This window comes from Bubalus kerabau, chromosome 2, assembly GCF_029407905.1.
Source record: "Bubalus kerabau isolate K-KA32 ecotype Philippines breed swamp buffalo chromosome 2, PCC_UOA_SB_1v2, whole genome shotgun sequence".
NCBI lineage: Eukaryota > Metazoa > Chordata > Mammalia > Artiodactyla > Bovidae > Bubalus > Bubalus kerabau.
In genome coordinates, this window is record NC_073625.1 from 130,171,593 (window position 1) to 130,184,304 (window position 12,712).

The following is a 12,712-nucleotide window of genomic DNA, read 5'->3' on the forward strand; positions in this document are numbered from 1 at the left end:
CCAGCATAACTCCAGCATTGTATGTTGCTTTAAGGTGAAATGAGATATTCTATTGCTCTTTTAATTACATTATTTGACTATTAGAAGTTGGACATTTTTTAGTGTTTTTGGTTTTTAAAATCTTCTAAATTTCTCCTTAAAAAATTCTTTCATCTGCTTTTCAAGTGACTCTTCTTCAATGTTAACTAATGGACAAGACTTCAATACTAATTCATCTGGTTCAGGTTAAGTATTGCTATAGCACAGGACTCAGTAAAAGAAGGAAAATGAGTCTGTGTTCTTTCTAACCTAGCCAGTAAGGGAAGTGAGGGACTTCCCTGGTGGTCCAGAGGTTAAGAATCCATCTTCCAGTGCGGAGGATGTGGGTTTGATCCCTGGTCAGGGCACTAAGATCCCACGTGCCACCTGCATGCTACAGCTAATGAGGACCCAGTGCAGTCAAAAAGAAAAAGAGAGAGAGACAAGTGAAACACAGCATGATGTCATGGTGGCTTTTTGTACCAACTAGCAACTGATTCCTCAGAGCCTCTGGTCTGTAAGTATTTTCTCAGCAGTCAAGTCTGTTCTAGTTGCAGGTCTAGGAGGATGGAATGGCAAGAGGAGTTTCATTTTTGTGCTAGGTGCATTCCTTTTCTGTCATTAGTAACTAAAAAATGAGTTATCTGTAAAGTGTCTTGTGAGGGCTGGCTCAGAGCTAGTGCTCTCTTTAGTGTCACGAACAGTGGCTGAATGGAGATTCTGGTCCCATTCCTAGTTCAGCTAACAGCGAATCCTTCCATCTTTTCTGCCTACCAGATTCTCTGGGCAAAGTAGATATGTAGCACGGTCTGTCAAACTAGGGTCTGCCTTCCTTCTTGGGTCAGATCATACTGCTGCTGCTGCTGCTAAGTCGCTTCAGTTGTGTCCGACTCTGTGCGACCCCATAGATGGCAGCCCACCAAGCTCCCCCGTCCCTGGGATTCTCCAGGCAAGAACACTGGAGTGGCTTGCCATTTCCTTCTCCAATGCATGAAAGTGAAAAGTGAAAGTGAAGTCGCTCAGGTTGTCTACTTGAAAGTTGCACAGTCGTGTCCGACTCCTAGCAACCCCATGGACTGCAGTCTACCAGGCTCCTCCGTCCATGGGATTTTCCAGGCAAGAGTACTGGAGTGGGGTGCCATTGCCTTCTCTGCAGATTATACATTTCCCCCTTATTAATTTTGTCGTTCAGTCACTAAGTCATGTCTGACTCTTTGCAGCTCCATGAACTGCAGCGTGCCAGGCTTCCCTGTCTTCTCTGTCTCCTGGAGTTTGCTCAAACTCATGTCCATTGAGTTAGTGATGCCATCCAGCCATTTCATCCTCTGTTAACCACTTCTCCTCCTGCCCTCAGTCTTTCCCAGCATCAGCGTCTTTTCCAGTGAGTCAGTTGTTTGCAACAGGTGGCCAAAATATTGGAGTTTCAGCTTCAGCATCAGTCCTTCCAATGAATATTCAGGACTGATATCCTTTAGGATTGACTGGTTGGATCTCCTTGCTGTCCAAAGGATTTTCAAGAATCTTCAGTAGCACCACAGTTTGAAAGCATCAATTCTTTGGTGCTCAACCTTCTTTATAGTCCAAAAAGGCTTGGGCTCACATATAGTCACATACAGTCTCACATCTGTACATGACTATTGGAAAAGACCATAGTTTTGACTATATGGACCTTTGTTGGCAAAGTGATATCTCTGACTTTTAATACACTCTCTAGATTTGTCATGGCTTTCCTTCCAAGGAGCAAGCATCTTTTAATTTCATGACTAGTTTATTTATTTATGTTTTGGTTCCTTTTTCCTCAGACCATACTTGAGTCTTTTAAATCCCATTGTGACCCAAGTCTCAGAACAGCAAGAACATAGGCTAAGTGTTTCATTGTCCTTTATTTCTTGCTAGTTGCAACAGTTAAACTGCATCAGGTGTTATCAGCCTGTCTCCTGCCCTCTGCTCTGAGGAGGAGGTTGCAGTCAGTAGTAAGGGTCCTGCCCCAAAGTCTGTATTGCTCTTAGACAGGGGTTGGGGGTGGCTGGGGGGTGGTGGACAACAAAGATGTGTTGCTTGCTGCCTATGACTGGATTTCTATGGGATATGCTGGGGTACACTCCATCACTTCAAAGGCCTTTGTGGATACTTCCTGCATTTTTGGAACTGGGGCTCCAGGGTAGCATATAATCACACATTTGTATATATATCAGAGACTGAAATGGAATAAGTTTTTTTCCAGGCCTGTTTGTAACTTTGCATAGGATAGAAATTGTGTCAAAATTCACTTACCACTTCCCTTTACCTTGTGTGGGATACAAAGAGAGAAACTTTAATCTACACGTATCCAAAATAGCAAGCAGGAAACCTCCTCACAGGACCAAGGGACTTGCAGGGTTGCAGCAGGTCCACCACGTCAGTGGGTCGTCACTGGCTGTGCCTAGCTATTCCTGGGGAAGGAAAGCCACTTTATACATGTGGACCCTGAGGTTCAGCATGTTTTTGCCATGGTTGCCCAGCTAGAAACTGGCGGAAACAGCCCTTCGCATGCAGGGCTGTGTGGATCTGAGGCAGCTTCCTTCTCACTGCAGGGGGAGGTGTTCCTTTAAACCAAAGAGTTCCTGCACTCCCTTCCCTGCCCCATCTCCACAGGAGTGTGTAGCAGGGCCTGCCAGCAGCAAGGGCTGGTCTTACGTGCCTGTCCTGGTACAGAGCATGAGTGAGGCTGAACTGAGCGCGGCCCGCAGAAGTCAGGTGTTACTAAAGCCAGTGTCTGAGGTCACTCCTCCATGTGTTCAGTCAGCACTGAGTTTGAGAAACCTTCATGCTCTGTTGCAGCAGGCAAGCTTGGGTTATGAGGTCCCTTCACTGAGACCTGGGAAGTCTTCAAGGATAACTATGCCACTCAGCAAAACTGGGGCCAAAGGCAAATCAGCTCATTTCCATTCTTGGAAAAACAAATTGTCAATTTTAGTATTGTTCCTTTTGTGACCATAGGAGGCAGGTGAGAACATCTTTTTGGAGTGCTGGGCAATTTCCAAGATGAGAGACACCAGTTGACATCTCAGGAGTGGCAGAAGTCAGTGCTCCTCAAGGCTGAAGGGTCTAGAAACTCTATCATGCTTGCCCTCTTAGAGTCATGTAATCCAGGGCTGACTCAGGCTCCACACTGAAATTGTTGTGTGACCACAAGCAAGGTCAGAATCTCACCATTTCTTCACTTAAAAAATGAGATGGGACAGGGGGATGGTTAGCTTAACTCACTAGTTTCTTTCAGATCTTGCCTCTTTAATTTAAAATGTTTACCCTAGGGGGACTTCCCTGGTGGCCCAGTGGCTAAGACTGCATGTTCCCAATGCAGGGGGCCTGGGTTCGATCCCTGGTCAGGGAACTAGATCCCATGTGCCACAATTAAGCGTTCACATGCCACAAGTAAAAGATTCCATGTGCCACAACTAAGACCTGGGACAGCCAAATAAATAAACAAATGTTAAAAATCAAAATGTTTACTTTAAAGCACACCTCAAATATTGAGCTAAAATAACAATAAATTGCATCTTATGATCTTGGTTTTTCTCTGGGGTCACTTTCCCTTAAATAGACTGCCTCAGGAATGGAAAAATAACAACCCAGATCACTGGGAGATTGTCTGAAAAACTCTTCAATTGTATAACTCCTATTTATGCTTAAACTTTCTATGCTGTTGTCCATTTGTAATTTAAATTTTATTATGGAAATAGAAATATATGCAAAAGAATTGTATAATGAACTGCCAAGGACCCATCAACCAGCTTCAACAATTATCCACATTTTGTCAATTGGTTTCATCTCTCCCCAAACCCCATCTGCCATCTCCCACTCCTTGTAGTTTTTGGCAGAAGGGAATTCTGGAATATTTTCAAGCAGATCTCAGACTTTATATCGTCTTACTGTTAGAAGCTTTACTTTGTGACTCTAACAGAGAAGGCCCTTCCTGTTTTGTAAAATAGTGACTTTAGTGTTGTTACTGCATGCACTGATTGTAGGAGGCAACACCTGTGACAGTGGTACAGGCGTCTTTGAATTTTTAGTGAATTTCGAGTGGAAAGTGTATTGGGTTTACCCTCCTCCCTCCAGAAAAAGTGGTAGAATTCACTGAAAAGCATCTTGGGGTTTGAATAGCACCACCCCTTATAAGACTTTCAGAAAGCAAATGTAGGAAAGGCCTTTCCAGAGTGACGGACAGAGCTAGTGTTTATGTAGCACCATCACTGACTCGATGGACGTGAGTCTGAGTGAACTCCGGGAGTTGGTGATGGACAGGGAGGTCTGGCGTGCTGCGATTCATGGGGTCGCAAAGAGTCAGACACGACTGAGCAACTGAACTGACTGACTATCTAGGTACATCTCCATATGCCTCGTCTGTAACCTACACACCAAAGCTGAGAATTGAAAACCAAGTCTTTGAGAGGAGCTTCCCAAATATTACCTTCGGATTGATCAGTATTAGAAAATCACATTACCCTGTCTCCATGCCAAAACACTTGAGATAACCTATTTAGCTTCAACATACAAAGTTATTTGGTTTGTGCCTTAATCTAACCTGATGTTTACTGCTGTAGAAACAATAACTAGTTCATTTCTTGAGGTTCCCTTGGAAATAGTTAAATGAGGATAATAATGTCGTAGGCAGAGAAAGCATGAAAATGAACCTCCAATTAAAATAAATAAATTTATATTAAAAAAAAATAAAGTTCAGTATGAAATAAATCTGTAGCTAAGTCATGCTGGAATTAAAGAAATCATACATTATTTTAATGGAGTCTGATCAAGCTACTTAGATGGGCTTAAGTGAATGGCTGAGGTCTATTAATGGGTATGACATTATTATGTGAAAGCCATTTCAATAATGGATTAGTGTTGTTTAAAAAAAAAAGAAAAGAAAGCATGAAAATGTCTTCCTCTGCCCAGGCCAGATTAAGAGATGCCACTCAGTCTTCCCTTCTCACTAGTCCCCTTTCCCTAAATGGGTAAAAACAGTCTTAGTGATTATAAATCACTCTTTGGGGTAGAGGACATTTGTAAGTTTGTGCTTGAAAGATTTTAATTTTTGCTTTGGAAACATGTAGCATTTGGTTCAGTGAGGATCATCTTTATTTAAGATCCTTAAACACGTTTGCCATTTGGAAGAGACTCCGTGAAGTATTCTGGAAGGGAGGAAAAAAAGGAATGGAGTTGACTAAGGAGAGAGGCAGAAAGGAAGGAAGTGAGGAAAAGAATAAAAATCAAAGAGCCGTTTTAAGTCCCAGATTGGTTTCATGACCCAGTTTGAGATGAACTCTGGTTACTTTCATTGTTTGTATTTAAAATGTCCTACAGACCCAAAGGAGTGAGCAGACCCTAAGCACCTGCCTTGGTAATGAAACCATCCTAGCAGGTTTACTGTGAAGCTCCTGAAGCTTAAACTCCAGGGTTTCTTCCTTGCATTGATCCCTCCCTAAACCTTGGGAGAGGCACTAGAAATTATTCCTGTGCTCATGTGTTTAAGCATCAAACCAGATCCATCCCTGCCTGTCAGGAATTGAGTTCTCAAGAGAATAATGTGCCCATAACCATATCTCGATAACCACATCCCAAACCTCTCTAGTGGTGGAACTTCCCTTTCTTCCTTTAAATTCTCTTTATAATTTGCAGGAATTTAACCTAATTTGTATTTCACTTGTACAGATGAAATTATGCAGCAGGAAATCAGGCCCTTGGTGGCAGTGGATATAATTGAACAACTTCACAGACAATTTGCCATTCTTTCAGGTAAGGTGCAAATTCACTTGCATGTCTAGATTTCATTGGGGTGTGGGGAGCGGGGGGGAGTCTCACTGGGAGGGCCCAGCCTCTTGAACTTGATTAGAATTATATTAAAGTCTCAGTCATCCCCTGGCTTCCCTGGTGGTAAAGTGTCTGCCTGCAATGCTGGAGACCTGGGTTCAATCCCCAAATGGGGAAGATCCCCTAGAGAAGGAAATGGCAACCCACTCCAGTCCTCTTCCCTGGAAAATTCCATGGACTGAGGAGCCTGCTAGGCTATACAGTCCATGGGATCGCAAAGAGTCACACACGACTGAGCCACTTCACTTCTCAGTCATCTCCAAAGCCTCACCCAGGACTAGAATGAGCTGAAGATTGTCCAGCAGGAGGAGGGTGGGATCTCATAGATGTTACTCCTTTTGCTGTTGGGTGAGGTTTGATCTTTCCCAAGGAATACATTTCTTTGAGGTTGTAGAGAATAGAACTGAAAAGTTTTTGAGGAAAGAAAAAGAAATAAGTACTGATATTAGCTGCCACCATGATGTTCTTCCAATATTCTCATTGAATGTTCTACCAAGATCCAACCTTAAGACAATCTTGGTTTTAAGAGTTCATGAATGTTGCTGAGGTAATTTGTTCTCTAAGAGATTTATCTTTTATTCTTATCTTTAATGTATCGAATTTAAATACATCAATTTTCATTAAGCATTTGATTAGGAATAAAGAAAGACTAACATTAATCAACGAAGGCAATGGAAACCCACTCCAGTACTCTTGCCTGGGAAATCCCATGGATGGAGGAGCCTGGTAGGCTACAGTCTATGGGGTCATGAAGAGTTGGACATGACTGAGTGACTTCACTTTCACTTTTCAATTTCATGCACTGGAGAAGGAAATGGCAACCCACTCCAGTATTCTTACCTGGATAATCCCAGGGACGGGAGCCTGGTGGGCTGCTGTCTATGGGGTCACACAGAGTCGGACACAACTGACATGACTTAGCAGTAGCAGCAACATTAATCAAAGGCTAGAAATTTCAAGAGAAGCCACCACAATTAGAAGCCCATTTATTGCAATGAAGAACCTGCTTACCACAAATAGTGAAAGCCTGTATTCAACAACAAAGACCCCAAACAACCAAAAATTAAAAAAAAATTTTTTTTTTAATGCTGGAAATGTTCTGAGCATAGGTATAACCCTGAAATTTTGCCATTCAGTTCAGTTCAGTTCAGTCACTCAGTCGTGTCCGACTCTTTGCGACCCCATGAACCGCAGCACGCCAGGCCTCCCTGTCCATCACCAACTCCCAGAGTTCACTCAAACTTATGTCCATCGAGTCGGTGATGCCATCCAGCCATCTCATCCTCTGTTGTCCCCTTTTCCTCCTGCCCCCAATCCCTCCCAGCATTAGAGTCTTTTCCAATGAGTCAACTCTTCGCATGAGGTGGACAAAGTACTGGAGTTTCAGCCTGAGCATCATTCTTTCCAAAGAACACCCAGGGCTGATCTCCGTCAGAATGGACTGGTTGGATCTCCTTGTAGTCCAAGGGACTCTCAAGAGTCTTCTCCAACACCGCAGTTCAAAAGCATCAATTCTTCGGTGCTCAGCTTTCTTCACAGTCCAACTCTCACATCCATACATGACCACTGGAAAAACCACAGCCTTGACTAGATCAATGCAAAGAAATAGAGGAAAACAACAGAATGGGGAAGACTAGAGATCTCTTCAAGAAAATTAGAGATACCAAGGGAACATTTCATGCAAAGATGGGTTCGATAAAGGACAGAAATGGTATGGACCTAACAGAAGCAGAAGATATTAGGAAGAGGTGGCAAGAATACCCAGAAGAGCTGTACAAAAAAGATCTTCATGACCAAGATAATCACGATGGTGTGATCACTCACCTAGAGCCAGACATCCTGGAATGCCAAGTCAAGTGGGCCTTAGAAAGCATCACTACGAACAAATTTGCCATTACTAGAATACTATTCTTTTTTATTCTCTTAGCCCAGGGTGACATGACTTTACTGAAACTGGATCAGATCAGATCAGATCAGTCGCTCAGTCATGTCCAACTCTTTGCGACCCCATGAATCGCAGCACGCCAGGTCTCCCTGTCCATCACCAACTCCTGGAGTTCACTCAGACTCACGTCCATTGAGTCAGCGATGCCATCCAGCCATCTCATCCTCTGTCATCCCCTTCTCCTCCTGCCCCCAATCCCTCCCAGCATCAGAGTCTTTTCCAATGAGTCAACTCTTCGCATGAAGTGGCCAAAGTACTGGAGTTTCAGCTTTAGCATCATTCCTTCCAAAGAAATCCCAGGGCTGATCTCCTTCAGAATGGACTGGTTGGATCTCCTTGCAGTCCAAGGGACTCTCAAGAGTCTTCTCCAACACCACAGTTCAAAAGCATCAATACTTCAGCGCTCAGCCTTCTTCACAGTCCAACTCTCACATCCATACATGACCACAGGAAAAACCATAGCCTTGACTAGACAGACCTTTGTTGGCAAAGTAATGTCTCTGCTTTTGAATATGCTATCTAGGTTGGTCATAACTTTCTTTCCAAGGAGTAAGCATCTTTCAATTTCATGGCTGCAGTCACCATCTGCAGTGATTTTGGAGCCCAGAAAAATAAAGTCTGACACTGTTTCCACTGTTTCCCCATCTATTTCCCATGAAGTGGTGGGACCGGATGCCATGATCTTCGTTTTCTGAATGTTGAGCTTTAAGCCAACTTTTTCACTCTCCACTTTCACTTTCATCAAGAGGCTTTTGAGTTCCTCTTCACTTTCTGCCATAAGGGTGGTGTCATCTGCATATCTGAGGTTATTGATATTTCTCCCAGCAATCTTGATTCCAGCTTGTATTTCTTCCAGCCCAGCGTTTCTCATGATGTACTCTGCATATAAGTTAAATCAACAGGGTGACAATATACAGCCTTGACGTACTCCTTTTCCTATTTGGAACCAGTCTGCTGTTCCATGTCCAGTTCTAACTGTTGCTTCCTGACCTGCATACAAATTTCTCAAGAGGCAGATCAGGTGGTCTGGTATTCCCATCTCTTTCAGAATACAGACCAAATCCTGAATTATAGTTAAACCCTTCTTAGAAGCATGGATTAATGAGATTAGATGTCCTCAGCACATATTACAGAGAAATAAGGTAGCAAGTCACTCTCCCTTTATATATGTTATGAAAAAAAAAAGGCAACAAAATCATCTTAGTTATATCACAGAGAGAATGTGTAGTTGGCATGAATTTTATTCTACAAAATACAATGCAAAAACCATCACATTTTTTCCCTTTCTCTAAATCTTTTTTAGTTTACCCCAAACTCCTCACCAGCTTCCCAAGTGGCTCAGTGGTAAACAATCTGCTTGCCACTGCAGATCCGGGTTCGATCCCTGGGTTGGGAAGATCCTCTGGAGAAGGAAATGGCAACCTACTCCAGTATTCTTGCCTGGGAAATCCAATAGACAGAGGAGCCTGGCAGGCTACCTTCCATAGGGTTGCAAAGAATCAGATACGGTTTAGTGGCTAAACAACAACAAACTCCTATTCTCTCCTACTGAATTTGAGAGAAATTCAATTTCCAATATTAGGATATCACTCCGCATTTCACAGTTGGTGTCCTAGGTGGGAGCATCTTACACAATGCAGAACATTCTAGGGAATTCTCTGCTCTTCCCCGGACATTGGTCATTGTTCAGATAGTCACTGAAAATTCCATAAATACAGGGTTCTCATTTTTAAATGAGGTGATGTGAAGAGCTGACTCATTGGAAAAGATCCTGATGCTGGGGAAGATTGAGGGCCAGAGGAAAAGGGGGCAACAGAGGATGAGATCGTTGGATGGCATCACCAACTCAGTGGACATGAATTTGAGCAAGCTCCAGGAGATGACGAAGGAGAGAGAAGCCTGGCATGCTGCAGTCCATGGGGTCACAAAGAGTTGGACATTACTGAGCAACCAAACAACCACATTTAAAAAATTTCTTCCTGTATTGCTAATGCTTAGAACAGAGGCTAGAACATAATATCTGCTGAGGTTGAAATGACCTAAGTCCTCCTGGTCTGTCCTGTGAGGCTGGTGGACTTCCTTCTCCCCACATCCCTAGTCTAGGTACCACTGTCTTGATCCTGGTAGCAGTGCCTGGCCAGCCTCCTGCAGGTGCAGTGTCATAACTTCCCACAGTGAGCCTAGGATGGTGCACAACAGAAGGCAGCATGGGGACTGGCGCTGGATTTCTGGCAACTGCTGCTATGGCCCCGTGTCACAGAAGGCCCAAGGCCAACATGCATCAAGGTCTGGAATGGACGATGGGGTGGGCAGGGTAGATTCCTATAGTCTTACACCAAAACTGTAATGCCTCAACTCAGTTCATAATTCTAGCATATAAAATTACACAGTGATTCATCTGGGAAAGGAGTCCAGTGGCTGATTGATACACTTAAATATCCAAAGTTATTGCTTTCAAGTAACAGTGAGGCATTTTTTTTCTATGCTTATTTCTTAGAGGCAGTTTAGGGAAAATTGTAAACTGGTACCAGACAGCCCTGCTGCTGCTACTGCTGCTAAGTCACTTCAGTGGTGTCCGACCCTGTGCCACCCCATAGACGGCAGCCCACCAGGCTCCCCCGTCCCTGGGATTCTCCAGGCAAGAACACTGGAGTGGGTTGCCATTTCCTGCTCCAATGCATGAAAGTGAAAAGTGAAAGTGAAGTCGCTCAGTCATGTCCGACTCTTAGCGATCTCATGGACTGCAGCCTACCAGGTTCCTCCATCCATGGGATTTTCCAGGCAAGAGTACTGGAGTGGGTTGCCATTGCCTTCTCCAGACAGCCCTAGATATGGTTAGATTCTGCTACTGACTGGCTGTATCATGTTGGGTAATTTACTTGTCTAAGCTTCACTTTCCTCACTTTGTGTAATGAATAGGGTCATCATACTTTTGAGGATTAAAGCATAATGTATGAAAAATGCTTAATATTGCAACTGCCAATTAAATGTTTGCTCTTTTTTCCTGATATATTTTAGTCCCTCAAAAGTGTTTATTTTTACATTACCAAACATGTTTTCAGTATGACAGTGTTTTTATAAGGGACCAAAACCATACAGTGATAGAGTATATAATAGCACAATTAAGTCAGAAGTAGAGATAACTGTCACTCTTTAATGTAGAACATAGAACTGAAAACTCACACTGGCCCAAGAGGATACCTCTGCTTTAGGAAAGGCACTTTGACTGGACAATCCTTTCATTTCTGAGCTTGTCAGCTTGTTGCCTCAAGGTTGCCCTTCCTTTGAGAGAGAAACATGGATTAGCTGTGATAGAATTTGCCACACTACAAATCAAGAAAAATATCAGCAGCCATGGGGTTCTCTGAGTCAGCAGGATTTTTTGGAATTAGCAGGCCTGCTTTTCATCTTAACTTCCCTCTTTACCTGACAGAGGCAGCAAATGTCAGCAATGGGGCTGTTGTGGGTGCCTGGGTAGTTGTGGTTGTAAAATAGGAATCTCCTCAGTTAGGTTTTTTCCATGGCAGCCCAGCCCTGGCCTCTGCTCTGAGTCACAGCACTTTTCCTGATTCAGACAAGCAGGGTGAAGATGTTCCAGCTGCAGACTTATCTATAGATTCCACTGAGATCTAGAGAGAGCCAGAACCCCCATCAACTAGGGATGCTGTGAAAGAGAGGATGGAGCCTTTTTCTCAGTGAGGCCACAGGTGCCTGGCCTGCTGTGCTGTGTGAGTGTGCCCCTCTGGCTGGTTGAAGAGCAGGGCTCATTGCATGATGCCTCACCCAGATTTGTGGCCAGATGGTTTGAAGCGTCTGGATGGTGATACCAACAGGGCCATCAGCAGGAATTGGATAGTGGACAGGGCTAGGGTATCTGGTGAATCTGACCACGGAAGACAACTTGCATGTTCCCCCAGTGAACTTGGGATATTCTAAGTTCAGGCACTTAGCTAGGAATCAAGAAAATATAAACAGGTTAGTGTGATGAAGACACTAGCCTTTGAACTCAGACAATCTAGGTTCATATTCCAACACAATTAGTAGGTTGCTGTGAGCAGGGTTTCTCATCTGTTGTTTTAAGGATAGTGCTTAGCATAGTATTTGGCTACAAGAAAATGTAGACTATAGGATATGTTTGTTTTTAAACTATTGGGTTGACCAGATGGAAAAATCCAAATGAACTTTTTGGCCAACTCAGTGCATAATAGGAGGTCTGGAGGTAAGTCTTGACCTTAAGATGGCTGCTAGAGCTCCAGACATCAAGTCTGTATCCAAAGCAGGAAGAAGGAAAAGAAGCAATGCTGCCTTCTGTTCCTTTTGCCAAGAGAGCAATAACTTTCCTAGAGCTCTTGGTAGCCTTCTGCTTTTGTTTCATTCCAGAACTGTGTCATGTAGCCATTTACAATAAGAATTTTAATCCCTTTAAAAATAATAGCAGGAAGCTTCTGGTTCAAGAGTAGAAAGATGTGTACTCACCTCCTCCTGGGAGAGCACCAAAATTGCAATTAGCTATTGAACAACCATCAACAGGAGGACGGTGGAACAACAACAACAAAAAAGATGCCCCACATCTAAAGACAAAGAAGCTGCACCGAGATGGTAGGAGGGGTGCAATCACGATAAAATCAAATCCCATACCTGCCAGGTGAGTGACCTACAATCAGGAGAACAATAATACCAGAGAAATTCTCCCACTGTTGTGAAAGTTCTGAGCCTCATTCATGTCAGGCTTCCCAGTCTATAGATCCAGCAAAGGTACTGGGAATCCCCAGGGAATATGACTTTGAAGGCCAGTGGGATTTAATTATAGAACTTCCACAGGACTAGGGGGATCAGAGACTCCAGTTTTGGAGGGCACAAACAAAAACTTCACACCAAGACCCAGGGGAAAGGAGCAGTGAT

At 43.6% G+C, this 12,712-nt stretch overlaps 1 protein-coding gene across 1 annotated transcript in view; it reads left to right on the top strand.

Annotated features, from left to right (window-relative positions):
• The first annotated feature begins 5,005 nt into the window (after positions 1–5,005).
• Positions 5,006–12,712, top strand: part of MCF2L2 (MCF.2 cell line derived transforming sequence-like 2) — a 209,737-nt gene continuing 202,030 nt past the window's right edge. Inside the window, exons 1-2 of the mRNA XM_055570098.1 lie at positions 5,006–5,009; positions 5,707–5,790. Coding sequence (XP_055426073.1) covers positions 5,006–5,009; positions 5,707–5,790 — 88 coding nt within the window. The remainder of the gene's footprint in view (positions 5,010–5,706; positions 5,791–12,712) is intronic.